This window comes from Dendropsophus ebraccatus, chromosome 8, assembly GCF_027789765.1.
Source record: "Dendropsophus ebraccatus isolate aDenEbr1 chromosome 8, aDenEbr1.pat, whole genome shotgun sequence".
Classification (NCBI taxonomy): Eukaryota; Metazoa; Chordata; class Amphibia; order Anura; family Hylidae; genus Dendropsophus; species Dendropsophus ebraccatus.
The window spans coordinates 101,384,055-101,400,344 of NC_091461.1; the positions used below are offsets into that span (position 1 = coordinate 101,384,055).

Consider the following 16,290-nt stretch of genomic DNA (forward strand, 5'->3'; position numbering starts at 1 on the left):
ACGACTGCGATCAAAGAAGACGTCACCCGTGATTTACTAAATGCCAGCACTGTAATGTACATAGGTAACAGATACATATGCATTGTGTTTTTTTAGCCATTTCTTATATTCGAACATTATTTGGTAGGGGTGTCCTAAAGTAAACATTTTTCATGAGGGAGTCCCTCTTGGTGGAGAATGTTGGGAAACACTGGCATAGAAACCTGCTTTTATTCTTCTGTACAAAATGGTAAAGAGGCGTTCCCAATCTCCTGATCTGCTAAAAGCTGCAACACCTCAGGCCTCACTGATCCCGAGGACAGGGACACAATCGTCCCGCCTGCTCGACCATTTATTCTCTATGGGGCTGTCAAACGCTTACGAGCACTAAACTTGGAAGTGCTAGGCGGCTCCATAGAGAATGAATGTGGCTGCTCAGCCGCCCCGAGCGCTCCATTAACTACAAGGCAATTCCCCCCCCCCGTTCTGAGGATCGGTGGTGGTCCAGACGGTCAGATAGGAGATCACTAGCTCAGATGAGAATAACCCTTTAACCAAACAGCTATTGAAAGGTTTTGACCTAAAGATTTGTTGGGCGCGGGGGGCTGCAAACAAGCGCTGATCAGTGAGACCACAACTAAACCAGCAGCCAGGCTGCACTAACAATCCTTGCGTCATTTGTGCAGCACTGGAAAAGGACAGCACCGATATGTATATATCTATGCTGTCAGCTTCCACATAACACAGCTGTATATACTTACCTAGTGTGCTACTGCTGTGGCTCTCCTGTCCAGCCACTGCGTCTTTAGGCCCCGCTTACTCCAGCTGTCAATCATTCCAGAGGAGGAGGTGGTCTGAAGATGCATCGGCTGAATGGGAGAGCCAAAAAAAGAGGATGCCAGATCACAGCGACCGTACACTAGGTAATGTATACACTGCTGTGTGATCTGCAAACTGACAGCATGGATATAGGCATTATGAGCAACATTCATTCCTGGAAGTGATCATTCAGCTGATAATCTGCCTGTGTAAAAGTGCCAGCGATAAGCCGACGAGCCATACACAGCTCGATTATCATGCAGCAAGGGCAGTGTGTGTGCTTGTGTGTGTGTATATATATATATATATATATATATATATATATATATATATTTATTGTTAGTAATGTCTGGGCAGCCCTTGCTTTTTACATGAAAAATACTAAAGATTGTACTTACCTATTTTCCCCCGCTGTCCTGAAGCCTCTTGCCTGTGTTCCCTACTCAAAGCTGATGCGCCTGGTCCTGGTCTTCAGAGACAGGCCGCTCAGCCAATCACTGATCGAGATGGCACAGAACCAGGGCCAGTGATTGGCTGAACTGTCTGTCACTCAAAATAGGAGGTCAGAAGCATCAGTAGTGAACAGGGAACGTGGGCAAAAAGCTGTAGACACCCGGCGGGGGGGGGGGGGGGGGGGGGGGGGGGGGGGGGGGAGGAATAGTCAAGTATAATCTCTATTATATGTTTCCAGTATAATGCAGTCGGCCATGCACAGCACAGATGCACAGATATTTTTAGACATGCTGAAGGACAATTATCGGCCGATGATCTGTTCCTGGGCTGACCATTGCCTTTATTACACAGAACGATAATCTGCCAAACTGCCCGGATTTGTCAGATTATCGCTCTGTGTAATAGGGCCTTAGGATCAGACATGTTGGATTTTATCTGTCCACCCTTTTGTTCTCAGGGATAAGCTACTGCTGGCAACGGCTTGCCTCTCATAGAAACATAGAAAATTGTCAACAAAAAGAAAAACACAACCAGATCCATTTAGTCTGCTCCGATTTAAAAAAAACATGACCAAAACATTCATTTTGTCTCCTCCAAAGACCTTCGAGTACATTACAATATGCATTGTCTTGGATTCAGAGAAAAAAGAAATGGAGGACTAAGTCCTTTAAATCCAGGAATCAGGAAGCCTTTGTAGTATATAGAATATTAGTATGATCCGCATTAATATCAATGCAATATCAGATTTATTTCTAGCAGCTCATTCTATGGCATCTGTGGGTGTACCGGCAGGACAGGTCTATGCGGCCGTTGTCCTTGCAGTGACCTTGCCCTAGACTTTAGTATGCTCAGCCCATAGTGGAGACAGCCATACAGTCTCCCGGCAGCCTCTGCAGCAGTGTATGGGATAATACAGGCGTCATCTGTCCTGTAGCCTCTGCCCGACGCTGAAAGGGTTAATAGAGCTGCAGTCCCCAGATGTGGAGGGAAATACAGCGGCTCAGCTCTGCAATTAACTTCCTTTTATTATTGCTGGTGTGAACACGGAGTGAGCAAGAAGGAAGGGGAAAGGAGAGGATAAGTGGTTGCTAAGCAACTGGAAGGTCGAGCAGCCAATCGGTGGGCTGGGTTTGTGGTCACGACGGGTACCAATTCCCAGGGATGGGAGATGCAGTCTGCTAGGATCACAAGCAGGAGCTGCACCTTCCCCCCATATCACACACCTTCCAAAGACGGCAAGCATACGGGGGGATGGGGGAGGGGAGTCTGGTCAGGCCGCATGCTCCGACATGGACGCTGGAGTGTAATACAGAACAGATCCACATGACACCTAGAGAGGCTCAGTATGGGGAGGCACCCACTTACATATAGGTCCGTGCTATACGTAATGATGGTCAATATAACAATATAATTACATTGATTGATCTGTACATCACAGACGTGTGAACGCAACTTTACATCAAGAGTCTAAAAACACGGCCAGGCTTAATACTTCTCTCATTATAAATTAAAGGGATCATTCACGATTAAAAGCACACAGCTATCTCCTTTCCGGAAACAGCGCCCCCCCCCTTGTCCATAGGTTGTGTCTGGTCAGGACACCGAGCTCTATAGAAATAAATTGGGCTGAGCTGCAATACTGGACCGCGGGCAGCGGTGGGGGCCATCTTTTCATCTTTACAAGGAAATCAGTCAAGTTCCTCTATTCCTGGACGTCCCCTCTCATTAAACTTTATTGACACTAGATCGGCCGTGAATCCGATAACTGAAAATAATCACATCACTTCCGATGCTTTAACTTTCACAAGACATTTATAGCACATATACAGGATAGGCTATAAATATCTGAGGCCGGGGGAGGGGGGGCACCAGCGCTCCCACTATCTACCAGAGAAAAGCGGCCCTTGGATAGGTGATCCAACAGACAGCGGCAAAGTAGAGTGTTTAGGACTGTCTCCATTGTAGTCTTTGGATGTTTTTGTTACCCGTGTTCAAAGTGTCGCCTGGAGAATGGATATTATACCAGCAGCATTGTTAGATAGAACGCAGTACAAGGACACGGTTAACACCGCAGAATGATGTTTCTGTGGCTTTATTCCAACAAAATTTGCAGTATTTTTGAGCTGCTAAAGTGTCAAGAAGGCGTGGCCTAAGGTCTAACATGCCCTAGGGCCACAACATCTCTGTGCTGGTAATTATACCATCGGGCTTTTTCAATACCGCAAATGCATGGTGCGGTGAGCTACGGAAGCCAATACCTTAGGGTACTATTACACTAATCGATTATTGGTAGCACTTGGCTGATTATCGACCGTTTTGGCCGATAATAGTTTCATGTTATAGGTCATGCTTGAAATCAACAAACAGCCGACATGCTCGTCGATTTAAAGCATTACCTAAAATTCCGACAACAATAGCGGCGGTCTGCTGGCCGTTGCTCTGTGTATTAGGAGTCCGCCATCTCCTATGGACAACCCGGAAGATATAAGCATCGTCTGGGCAGGGCGGCCCCTCTAGCAGCTCCCTGCCATTGATATTACAAACCTTTATACACGCTATACTAAACGAACAAATAAAGAATGTGTACATACACCGAATGATTAGCGAACAATTAATGATTTTATGGTCAGCCTTAAAATGCGATCAATGACATACGAATACATTTTCCTTAAGGCTCCATTGCAAGATTATCGGCCATATCAGCCCATAATCCCTTTGTGTAATACAGTGGTTCTCAAACTGCTTGGAACTCAAACCGGGCACCCAGTCTTGAAGTACTCGATATCTGAACGTTTTGTGAGGGTGGATGGTGAGTTGTACCTGGTGAGTTCAGCACTGGTGAGGCTTCACATACAGTACAGTACTGTATAAGACTGCTGGAGTGCATATACAGCACAGTAGTAGTACAGTCAGTGCACCACCATCTCCCATCCTGTACTGTATAAGACTGCTGGAGTGCATATACAGTACAGTAGTAGTGCAGTCAGTGCACCACCATCTCCCATCCTGTACTGTATAAGACTGCTGGAGTGCATATACAGTACAGTAGTGGTACAGTCAGTGCACCACCATCTCCCATCCTGTACTGTATAAGACTGCTGGAGTGCATATACAGTACAGTAGTAGTACAGTCAGTGCACCCCCATCTCCCATCCTGTACTGTATAAGACTGCTGGAGTGCATATACATCACAGTAGTAGTAGTACAGACAGTGCACCACCATCTCCCATCCTGTACTGTATAAGACTGCTGGAGTGCATATACAGTACAGTAGTAGTGCAGTCAGTGCACCACCATCTCCCATCCTGTACTGTATAAGACTGCTGGAGTGCATATACAGTACAGTAGTAGTGCAGTCAGTGCACCACCATCTCCCATCCTGCACTGTATAAGATTGCTGGAGTGCATATACATCACAGTAGTAGTAGTACAGACAGTGCACCACCATCTCCCATCCTGTACTGTATAAGATTGCTGGAGTGTATATACAGTACAGTAGTAGTACAGGCAGTGCACCACCATCTCCCATCCTGTACTGTATAAGATTGCTGGAGTGTATATACAGTACAGTAGTAGTACAGGCAGTGCACCACTATCTCCCATACATTACAGTGCAGGTATGGGGGGGGGGGCACTATACAGTAAAGGAAGAGTGAGGAGTTAGTGACTGCTGTGCTATAATTGCTGGTTTTCTTGAACATTTCTTGTTTAGAATGTACTGTACAGTATAGTGCTGTTCTGTAATGTACTGTACAGTATATAGTGCTGTTCTGTACTGTACTGTAGAGATTATACTGGGCACTATACAATGTAATATATGGGTACTGTAGGTAATTACTGGTGGGTGCTGGAACCAATTAAGCACATTTACATTATTTCCTATGGGAAAACACTGCTTGGTTCTCCTTCCGGAACCAATTAAGTTCGAGAACCGAGGTACCACTGTAAAAGGCAATGATCAGCTGACATGCACAATGATGGCTGATCATTGTATTTCAACATGTTGAAAGACTAACGACTAGGACAGCAACAATCTGCTGCCATCGCTCCGTGTAATAAGAGTGGGGGCAACAGACCGCTGCTATTTCCTATGGGCTCCTCCCTGGACGATCTAAATACCCTCCTGCAGCTCCCCTGCCCCCTGCATATACCCGCTTGCTGTTGGCGCCTGTAATAGCGGCAGCAGTGAGCGGGAACAAGGACAATGTGAGCGCTGACATGGCAGGTCGGCAATCGCTTGCTCCCGCTGATCACCCCATGTAATAAGGGCTTTAGTTGTTTGATCATTCCTGGATTCGGCTGTCAGTTTAAGGCCCCACCACACAAAGCGATTATTGGCCGTTATGGCTGATAATCGTCTCATGTAATAGAAGACAACGATCAGGCGATATGCACAATGTCAGCTGATCGTTGTCTTTTAACATGTTAAAAAATCAACGATCACAATAGCAGTGATCTGCTGCGATCACCCGGGCAGCCCCTTACCTGCTCGCTGCCAACACATGTTATAGCGCCAGCAGTGAGGAGCAAGCGAGCGATGACCTGAAAGGTCGGCGCTAGTTTGCTCCTCTGAATCGTCCCGTGTAATAGGGGCCATTCTAAACCTTCACCAACAGATGATGTCAGTGGTTATAGGGGTCGATCGGTAAGGAAAATCACGGCCGTCCCCTTTATTCAGAAAGGGATAAGCTGCAGTGAAAGCGCTCTGACTGAGGCTTACCCCACTACAGACAGCACAGGAGCGCCCGCCTATGCCAAACACTCCTGTGTAAGAGGAGGACGGGCGGGAGTCAGGGTACCATTTTATTTCATTCTAACAATGTCAGTGGAATAATATTAATTTTAATATTAATTTTCCAGGTGCTTTAAATGTGTTCAACTAAGGGTCCATTTACACAGAAAGATTATCTGACTGATTATCTGCCAGATTTGAAGCCAAAGCCAGAAACAGACTAAAGAACAGAGATCAGGTCATAAAGGAAAGTCTGAGATTTCTCCACTTTTCAAATCCATTTCTGGCTTTGGCTTTAAATCTTTGGCAGATAATCTGTCAGATAATCTTTCTGTGTAAATGGACCCTAAGGGGCTTATAACAAGATTAGAAGTTATCACCCATTCACAGGACAGATGATAAGTATCCGATTGTTGTGGGTCCGGCTGGTAGAACCTTAACCTTCTAGAAGAATGACCATGCTGGAAGGTCACTGCATTCACTCAATATGGGATTTCCAAGAACAGCAGAGTACAGCACTCGGCTATCTTAGGGTGAGTTCATACTAAGGAATTCTCGCGGATAATGTCTGCGGAATTCCACTGTCTGTCCGCGCACATGGCTGCGCGCCTTTCTGCCAGCTCCATAGACACCATTCTATGGGCCGGCGTATTCCGCTATCCGCCGAAAGAAGTGACATGTCAGTTCGGTATGAACCCACCCATACAAGTTCCATAGAGTTTGAAAGGTGCAGTGGTCGAGAATGCTATCTAGTCCTCTTTCTCCAGGTTGGTGGAGGTTCCAATGGTCCCACCAAGCTAATACTTATCACTAGTCTAGAGCAGACTAGTCAGATTGCTGTATCTATGTTTTCCAGGACTTGGGCTACATCCAACCTTTGCAGCCGTGAGACGAATGTCGAGTTCAGAGAAAGTTGCTGAACCTGAATTGTTTGACAGATCTACTAAACACTACTTATTACATTATGTCCTGTAAATAGCTGAAATCTTTGGATATCCCCTTTTAATGTTAATATCATTAAAGGCCCTATTCCACGGAATGATTATTGGCCGCATTAGGCCGATATCGGCTGTTGCAGCCGATAATCATCCTGTGGAATAGAAGGCAACGATCAGGCGACATCTTTCATGTCGGCTGATCGTTGCGTCGTTTGTCTTTCAAACATGTTGAAAGACAAACAACTGTGATAGCAGCGATCTGGAGACCGCCAATATCCACTACAGGCTGCCGAGAAGATCTAGTGAACACCCGGGCAGCCCCCCCCCCCCCCCCGATTAAATGATGGGCGTGATTACACAGACAGCAGGTAAGAGTGACACATTGAGGGTCATGTATACCTAATACACAACCCCTCACTGTATCATCACCTGATATTCACTCCGATTATCATAGGAGTTCAAGCCCATCTGACTAATGACTGAACTGTCAGTAATTGGGAATGGGAGGGCATATGAAGGTGTGTACTCATGGCATCCTAAGCAAGTACATGGTAGTAAAATTTAAAATTTAAAGTGACAGTCACCCTTTTTGCATTATGACTTCTCTACACAGGTGTAATGGATAAATATTGCAGTTTTCATACCTTATTTTATATCATACGTAATGGTGCTTGTTCAAGTAAAAAGTCATCTTTTATCATCTGCAGTCTGTGCTAAGTGGACGGGGCTTCATGACAATAGCACCACTTAGCCACGCCCACAACACCACTTTTGGCCCCACCGCTCCGCAACGTCATTGGCACATAGGCCCCACCCCTCAATGCCCATTGGTATGGGCCGACCTAGAGGGGGTGAGGCCTAGACCTTTAGGCCAGCCTGTTCCAATGGTCGACGAGGGGGCAGGGCCTATGTAGCGCTGTGGGAGGGGCTAAGTGGCGCTGTTGCACCATCACGTATGATATAAAATAAGGTATGAAAACTGCTAAATTTACCTTTTACACCTGTGTAGAGATGTCAGAATGCAAAAAGGGGGGGACAGTGTCACTTTAAAGTGTACCTGTCACAATGGTGCTTCCAGATTAGCGGTGAAATCCACTGCTAATCCGGAACTTCGGGTGTCCATGGATACAATCAAGACGCAATCAGTCGATAATGCGCGCAAACCCCATTGCACCGACATAGCGATTGGGCTTTCTTATAACAATGGACTTTAGGCTGATAGGCATAACACAATGGTGGGGTATCAAGACCAACATCTTAGACAGTGGTTTTAAGAAGTACCCCAACCTAACCTCCTGATAGTGTCGGGGAGGCTGGGGATCAGGGTATGTCTCTTACATTCATCCTCGCGAACCGTTCTCAAGTAATCCTGTGTCTGCTAAGGCCATTTGGAGTACTCTCCTGTCCAGCTCCACTGATTAGTAGAGCTGGGGGCATTAGGGGTGCAAATTGGCCTGCTGGGGGGCAACTCCAAATGGCCTTACTGGATACAGGATTACATTAAAACTGCACAGGAACAGTGCATAGGTTGAAGGTAAGAGAGATTCCTTCATCCTCAGCACCGTGTGCAATAGGGGGCTGCTGATAGTTCCCCTTCTCCTTTACTATATAACATTGAAGCTTTATTTAGCTGTGACTGCAACTACTGAACGTAGCATAAGTATCCCAATAAATGCACCAGATATTGGGGTGTACATAAAAATCCTCTAAGAAAGCCAATGCCACAGGGGCCAATGATACCAGAGCAATGGAGAATCTGACCTTTGTGCATCGGGCTGAGAGATGGTATTCACTAAAGCCTCCACTGCGGAGTCAAACAGTTCCGGATCCCGTAGGGCAGAGAACGCTGCCATGGTCAGTTCCTCGCACTCTGTTAGGGGGATGCCCAGTTGGGCCCAACTGGAGAAACACTTCAGCACCTTCTGCTTGACAAATCCCGGGGAGTCGCTCTGCTGTAACAGCTGACGTAACAAGGGGAAGACACAGGCGCACTCCTGAGACAGGCAGCTGCGTACTTGTCCTTTACGGTAGGGGGGTAGGCGGCTAGTCTGGAACTCCTCGGGCAAAACAGTCAACAATTCCAAAAGCGCTAAACACCGAGCTCTGCCGTCTGTCTGTCCATCCTCTATCTGGAACACCCGCACCATGTCAGGCACCGCGTGCGGCCACGTGTCGGGCATCATGTTTAGCGCCAATGACGCAAGTGCCACGCAGAGGCGGGTGAGGACAATCTTGGAGCCGCTGGCAAAGGCAGAGATCTGAGAAAAGAGCTGTGACTTGAGCGTCTCGTACTGGTCTGAAGGTATATCCCCCCAATATCGAGATATCTTGATGTGCAGCGCGCTGGCACCGAAGTACTGGATTTCTGGGACTTTGCCGCCATTCAGGAGCTGCCAGCTAAATTGCCAGGCCTGAGGGGACAGCTGGGCCTGCATTAACCACTTCTGGGCAAGGTTCTTGTTGTCAATGTTGGGATCGTAGTATAACTGGTGGAGAGCCTACACAACGGGAGACACAATGACACCATTATCTCATACATATTATATCTGCAATATCTTATATGTGAGGTGACGGGTGCTGTGGGCAGGAAACGGCTCGTATGACCTATGTTACATTCAGTCACACCATGCCCCCTCCCTAAACTCCGCAAGCACAGATAGATGCTTCCCCGAAGACCCTAAAAATAGCGAGTCCACAGCTTCAGTGACTGCAGAGCAATGAGGCCGTATTGATTTTCTAGTGAGAGCCTCTTCTGTGTCCTGTTAATGTGTCATTCATGCCCGATGCCAGGAGGATCCTGTCACCAGGAGGAGGGAGGGAGGGTCACACAGCTGCTGATGTCCCCCGAGCACTGGGTAATGTCATGTTGCATCAGGGAAGTCACCCAGCGTCGGTGTGAGACCCACATGCTCTGCGTACTCCTGCGAGAAACCTGCAGCTGACAGGAGACTAGAGGAGGCACGGAGGACCCCTGCGGGAATATACCCGGGGATACGCCATAACCTGGAGACCGTAGCCAGGAAGCTGCAATTACACTCAGGCAGGCAGGATAGCACAGACCCAGCTAGTGATCCCTCACTATTATTTCTCTATAACCAATGTTATTTAACCCTTAGTGATGTCTGATGCCAGTCCCCATGTCAGCAGAAGACGCTGTTTACTGAATAGCAATATTAGGATGGCAGATCCCATTGTATTACACAAGCAGCGATCACCCTCTGCTGTGACATAAGCTTCCTGACTAATGTGCAGAATTCTGTGCCCGCCATCACCAGGCTCACAACAAAAGCCAAATGTACTTCAGATATGACACAACACCCATCCCCCCCCTCCCGTACAGCGGCGGAGCGAGGCACAGCTGTACCCGACATCGCTCTGCAGAGAGGAAGAAGCAATGAGACGCATTCATGTAGAATAGCAGATCTGCACTCCATGGCTGCTTAGGGGACGTGCTGGATCAATGCTGCGTGAGGCTACAGCAGGGCTCGATTCTAGGAGAAATTATATATATATATGGGATGTACCTGCCCTGGCACTGGGTTACATATATGTGATGAACGTGCCTGGACAATGGGTGATATATATGGGATATACCTAATGCAGCACTGGGTGGTATACAGGGGATGTGTGTCTGAAAACTGGGTGGTATACAGGGCATGTACCCGCCTGAGCACTGGATGGTATACAGGGTATGTACCCACCTGAGCACTGGGTGGTATACAGGGGATGTACCCAACTGAGCCCTAGGTGGTATACAGGGGATGTACCCACCTGAGCACTGGGTGGTATACAGGGGATGTACCCACCTGAGCACTGGGTGGTATACAGGGTATGTACCCACCTGAGCACTGGGTGGTATACAGGGTATGTACCCACCTGAGCACTGGGTGGTATACAGGGGACGTACCCGTCTGAGCACTGGGTGGTATACAGGGGACGTACCCGTCTGAGCACTGGGTGGTATACAGGGGACGTACCCGTCTGAGCACTGGGTGGTATACAGGGGACGTACCCGTCTGAGCACTGGGTGGTATACAGGGGACGTACCTGTCTGAGCACTGGGTGGTATACAGGGGACGTACCTGTCTGAGCACTGGGTGGTATACAGGGGACGTACCTGTCTGAGCACTGGGTGGTATACAGGGGACGTACCTGTCTGAGCACTGGGTGGTATACAGGGGACGTACCTGTCTGAGCACTGGGTGGTATACAGGGGACGTACCTGTCTGAGCACTGGGTGGTATACAGGGGACGTACCTGTCTGAGCACTGGGTGGTATACAGGGGATGTACCTGTCTGAGCACTGGATGGTATACAGGGGATGTAGATGCCTGAGCACTGGGTGGTATACAGGGGATGTACCTGCCTGAGCACTGGGTGGTATACAGGGGACGTACCTGTCTGAGCACTAGGTGGTATACAGGGTATGTACCCACCTGAGCACTAGGTGGTATACAGGGTATGTACCCACCTGAGCACTGGGTGGTATACAGGGGATGTACCTGTCTGAGCACTGGGTGGTATACAGGAGATGTACCTGTCTGAGCACTGGGTGGTATACAGGGGATGTACCTGTCTGAGCACTGGGTGGTATACAGGGGATGTACCTGTCTGAGCACTGGGTGGTATACAGGGGATGTATGTGCCTGAGCACTGGGTGGTATACAGGGGATGTATGTGCCTGAGCACTGGGTGGTATACAGGGGATGTACCTGTCTGAGCACTGGGTGGTATACAGGGGACGTACCTGTCTGAGCACTGGGTGGTATACAGGGGATGTACCTGCCTGAGCACTGGGTGGTATACAGGGGATCAGGGGATGTACCTGTCTGAGCACTGGGTGGTATACAGGGGACGTACCTGTCTGAGCACTGGGTGGTATACAGGGGATGTACCTGTCTGAGCACTGGGTGGTATACAGGGGATGTACGTGCCTGAGCACTGGGTGGTATACAGGGGATGTACGTGCCTGAGCACTGGGTGGTATACAGGGGATGTACCTGCCTGAGCACTGGGTGGTATACAGGGGTGGTACATATGGGATGTACCTGCCCAGGAATAACAAATCATGACTTACTTTCTCCACATTGTCCATGGTGAAGTCCAGGCTCTGCTGCTCCTGCCTGCGCTCCATCTCTGGACCTGGGGGAGGGGGGAGGAGGAGGTGATGCTGAATCTGTTTGTGTTTCCAGATGAGAATGACGGTGAATCAGCACATCCCAGCGTTGCGCTCCATCCCAGCTCCGCTCGGTGCAGCTCACACACAGCCCAGAGGGGAGGGGGCACTCACAGTCACCTCCCAGCTGATTACAGAGATGACATGGAAGGTGCCCCCCAACACTACCGCCAGTGTGCAGGTACCCCGACCGCCCAAGGAAAGTGGAGCCTGTGAAAAGTGCAATAAAATGAGTGTCAGTCCGGAGTGTGCACTCTCCTAGATTAGGAGCCTGTCAGTCCTGAGTATGCACTCTCCTAGATTAAGAGTCTGTCAGTCCTGAGTGTGCACTCTCCTGGATTAGGAGCCTGTCAGTCCTGAGTGTGCACTCTCCTGGATTAGGAGCCTGTCAGTCCTGAGTGTGCACTCTCCTGGATTGGGAGCCTGTCAGTCCTGAGTGTGCACTCTCCTGGATTAGTAGTCTGTCAGTCCTGAGTGTGCACTCTCCTGGATTAGGAGCCTGTCAGTTTCCATCTGTGACTCCCATTATACTGGGTCTGGGTCTCCTGAGTGTGCACTCTTTAGTAGGATGAGCCAGTCCCTATGGTGTGTGCACTTTCCTATTCGATGAGCCAGTCTCTCCTGAGTCTGAACTCCATTATATATGAATCTCCTTCTCCTGAGTCTGTATATGATGAGTGTGCACTCTTCTATAATGTGGCAGTCTCACCTGAGTGTGCACTCTTCTGTGTTATAAACCAGTCTCACCTGAGTGTACCATCTCATGTATGATGAGCTTGTCTCTCCTAAGAGTACCTTCTTCCATGTTATAAGGCTGTCTCTCCTGAGTGTACTCTCTCGTGTATGATGAACCTGTCTCTCCTGAGTGTGCACTCTTCTATGTTATAAGGCTGTCTCTCCTGAGTGTACTCTCTCATGTATGATGAACCTGTCTCTCCTAAGTGTGCCCTCTCCTATATAATAAGGCTGTCTCTCCTGAGTGTGCCCTCTCCTATATAATAAGGCTGTCTCTCCTGAGTGTGCCCTCTCCTATATAATAAGGCTGTCTCTCCTGAGTGTGCCCTCTCCTATATAATAAGGCTGTCTCTCCTGAGTGTGCCCTCTCCTATATAATAAGGCTGTCTCTCCTGAGTGTGCCCTCTCCTATATAATAAGGCTGTCTCTCCTGAGTGTGCACTCTTCTGTCTCTCCTGTGTGTGCCCTCTCCTATATAATAAGGCTGTCTCTTCTATATAATAAGGCTGTCTCTCCTGAGTGTGCCCTCTCCTGTATAATAAGGCTGTCTCTCCTGAGTGTGCCCTTTCCTATATAATAAGACTGTCTCTCCTGAGTGTGCCCTCTCCTGTATAATAAGGCTGTCTCTCCTGAGTGTGCCCTTTCCTATATAATAAGGCTGTCTCTCCTGAGTGTGCCCTCTCCTGTATAATAAGGCTCTCTCCTGAGTGTGCCCTCTCCTGTATAATAAGGCTGTCTCTCCTGAGTGTGCCCTTTCCTATATAATAAGGCTGTCTCTCCTGAGTGTGCCCTCTCCTGTATAATAAGGCTGTCTCTCCTGAGTGTGCCCTCTCCTATATAATGAGGCTGTCTCTCCTGAGTGTGCCCTCTCCTATATGAGGCTGTCTCTCCTGAGTGTGCCCTCTCCTGTATAATAAGGCTGTCTCTCCTGAGTGTGCCCTCTCCTGTATAATAAGGCTGTCTCTCCTGAGTGTGCCCTTTCCTATATAATAAGGCTGTCTCTCCTGAGTGTGCCCTCTCCTGTATAATAAGGCTGTCTCTCCTGAGTGTGCCCTCTCCTATATAATGAGGCTGTCTCTCCTGAGTGTGCCCTCTCCTATATAATAAGGCTGTCTCTCCTGAGTGTGCCCTCTCCTATATAATAAGGCTGTCTCTCCTGAGTGTGCCCTCTCCTATATAATAAGGCTGTCTCTCCTGAGTGTGCCCTCTCCTATATAATAAGGCTGTCTCTCCTGAGTGTGCCTTCTCCTATATAATAAGGCTGTCTCTCCTGAGTGTGCCCTCTCCTATATAATGAGGCTGTCTCTCCTGAGTGTGCCCTCTCCTATATAATAAGGCTGTCTCTCCTGAGTGTGCCCTCTCCTATATAATAAGGCTGTCTCTCCCATATAATAAGGCTGTCTCTCCTATGTCAGGTGTCTCCCCAGTGTTACCGATCAGCCCCCTCCCTCTCTCCCCGGAGGCCCCCCTCACCCTGCAGTCTCCCCGGTGTCCCCGGCGCCGCTCGCTCGCTCACTCTCAGTGACACACACCAGCTGCGGGTCCTGCCGGGGCTGCCCGCACACACGCCTGACTCCTGCCGTGATCGGGGCCTCCGCATATCAGCGACCACCCGGTGACCTCAACCCCTCAGCCCTATTCCCGGGGCCGCCGTGTGCACTTACGGGCGGGGGGTATTGTTTTGTTATAAAACAGGCAGAGAGTGACAGGACCGGATAGACCCCGCCGCAAGGCTTCATGGGAGATGTAGTTTCTGTGTGTGTTCTGCTTGGAATGTAAAACTGGTCGCTGTATTCAAGAAAATAGGAATCGCTGCAGGTGACTACAGTCTATTACTCTCTGTTATCATCCACTGGGGAGAGGTGACTGTAGGACAGGTATATACATTCTATTACTCTCTGTTATCATCCACTGGGGAGAAGTGACTGTAGGACAGGTATATACAATCTATTACTCTCTGTTATCAGCCATGTCAGGCTGAGGAGAGGTGACTGTAAGACAGGTATATACAATCTATTACTCTCTGTTATCAGCCATGTCAGGCTGGGGAGAGGTGACTGTAGGACAGGTGACTACAATCTATTACTCTCTGTTATCAGCCATGTCAGGCTGGGGAGAGGTGACTGTAGGACAGGTGACTACAATCTATTACTCTCTGTTATCAGCTATGTCAGGCTGGGGTAACAGTAGCTGTGTTGATGAGTTGTTAAATTTACTTTTTTTTTTTTTTTTTTAAAGAAGCAGCCCACATATTTTTTTTACGTGTCCCGCGGCAGCAGCCTGGCACATATACTAGCAATGAGGATCGGTATTCCGCAGCGCAACTTTATTCTGGCTCTGCGGCGCTGTTCGTATCCCGTGCACAGTGAAGTCACATCTCTTCTGACCCCTCTTCTTTCTCCAGGGCTATTAAAGGCCTATTCCACGGGACGGTTTTCGTTCGCATAATCGTTAACGATAAACGATCCAAACGACCGCTATTGCGAAAGACCTGAAATTGTTCACCCATTTACATGGAACGATAATCGTTACTTATGATTGTTCTAACGGTCGTCTTGTCGTCGCTATTGCGTTCATCACAACTGCGAACGACTGAATGACATCTTATTCAATGCGAATGATTTGCGAACGATAAAAATAGGTCCAGGTTTTATTAAAGGATCAACGATTTCTTGTTCGGTCGTTAATCGTTAACTGCTATTCAAATGAACGATTATCGTTTAGACTCGAACGATTTACCGATAATCTGAACGATAATCGTCCCGTGGAATAGGGCCCTTAGTCAGGGTCTCCAGTGCATCTCTGTGAGAGCGCTCTTATAGGGATGTATTGGAGACCCTGACTTCCGGTCTGCTCAGCGGCAGGCCAGCCAGTGGAGAGGCGCCCACAGCATTTGGACATCACCGCAAGACCACAATGAAGCCACGCCGTGACACACTGATCCTCATTGGTAAATAAGATGCTCTGCTAAAATAAGACACCCCACCTACTCTACCCTGTAACCTAAAGTAAGGCATCTCCCCGAAAGTAAGGCCACCCATTGCCACCCAGGACTCACCTAATCCCCATGTGGACCTCCGAAACCGGCTTCGCTGACAGCCTGGTCCATGGCCCCCACGTCCTCCGCACACCGGGCCCGCTGCTGACCCCTCGTACGCTGGACTCTCCGCTCTTGGTGAGTATTCCGGGGAGGCTGTCTTATTTCTCTCCCCCTGCCAGAAAGAGCTGAGTGCTGTATTCTGCTCTCTAGTGGTTCTATTCATTCTCTATGGAGCTGCTGGAGAGTTTGAATTTTAGGCCGGGTTCAAGCTTCTTTTTTTGTTTCCTTTTAAAGTCATAGGGGGAGATTTATCAAAGGGTGTAAAATTTAGACTGGTGCAAACTACCCACAGCAACCAATCCCAGCTCAGCTTTCCTTTCAGCACTGCCTAAAGCTGAGCTGTGATTGGTTGCTGTGG

At 48.6% G+C, this 16,290-nt stretch overlaps 1 protein-coding gene across 3 annotated transcripts in view; it reads right to left on the reverse strand.

Moving 5' to 3' along the window:
• The window catches only part of IPO13 (importin 13), a 40,814-nt gene extending 26,439 nt beyond the window's left edge, over positions 1-14,375 (reverse strand). For 2 of the 3 annotated variants that reach the window (XM_069981264.1, XM_069981266.1), the window contains exons 1-3: positions 14,306-14,375; positions 11,999-12,307; positions 8,683-9,419 (exon numbers count right to left, since the gene is read on the reverse strand). In XM_069981264.1, the coding sequence (XP_069837365.1) occupies positions 8,683-9,419; positions 11,999-12,055 (794 nt within the window). In that variant the 5' untranslated portion in view covers positions 12,056-12,307; positions 14,306-14,375. The remainder of the gene's footprint in view (positions 1-8,682; positions 9,420-11,998; positions 12,308-14,305) is intronic. The other variant, XM_069981265.1, reaches the window with a different exon arrangement.
• Positions 14,376-16,290: the final 1,915 nt, after the last annotated feature.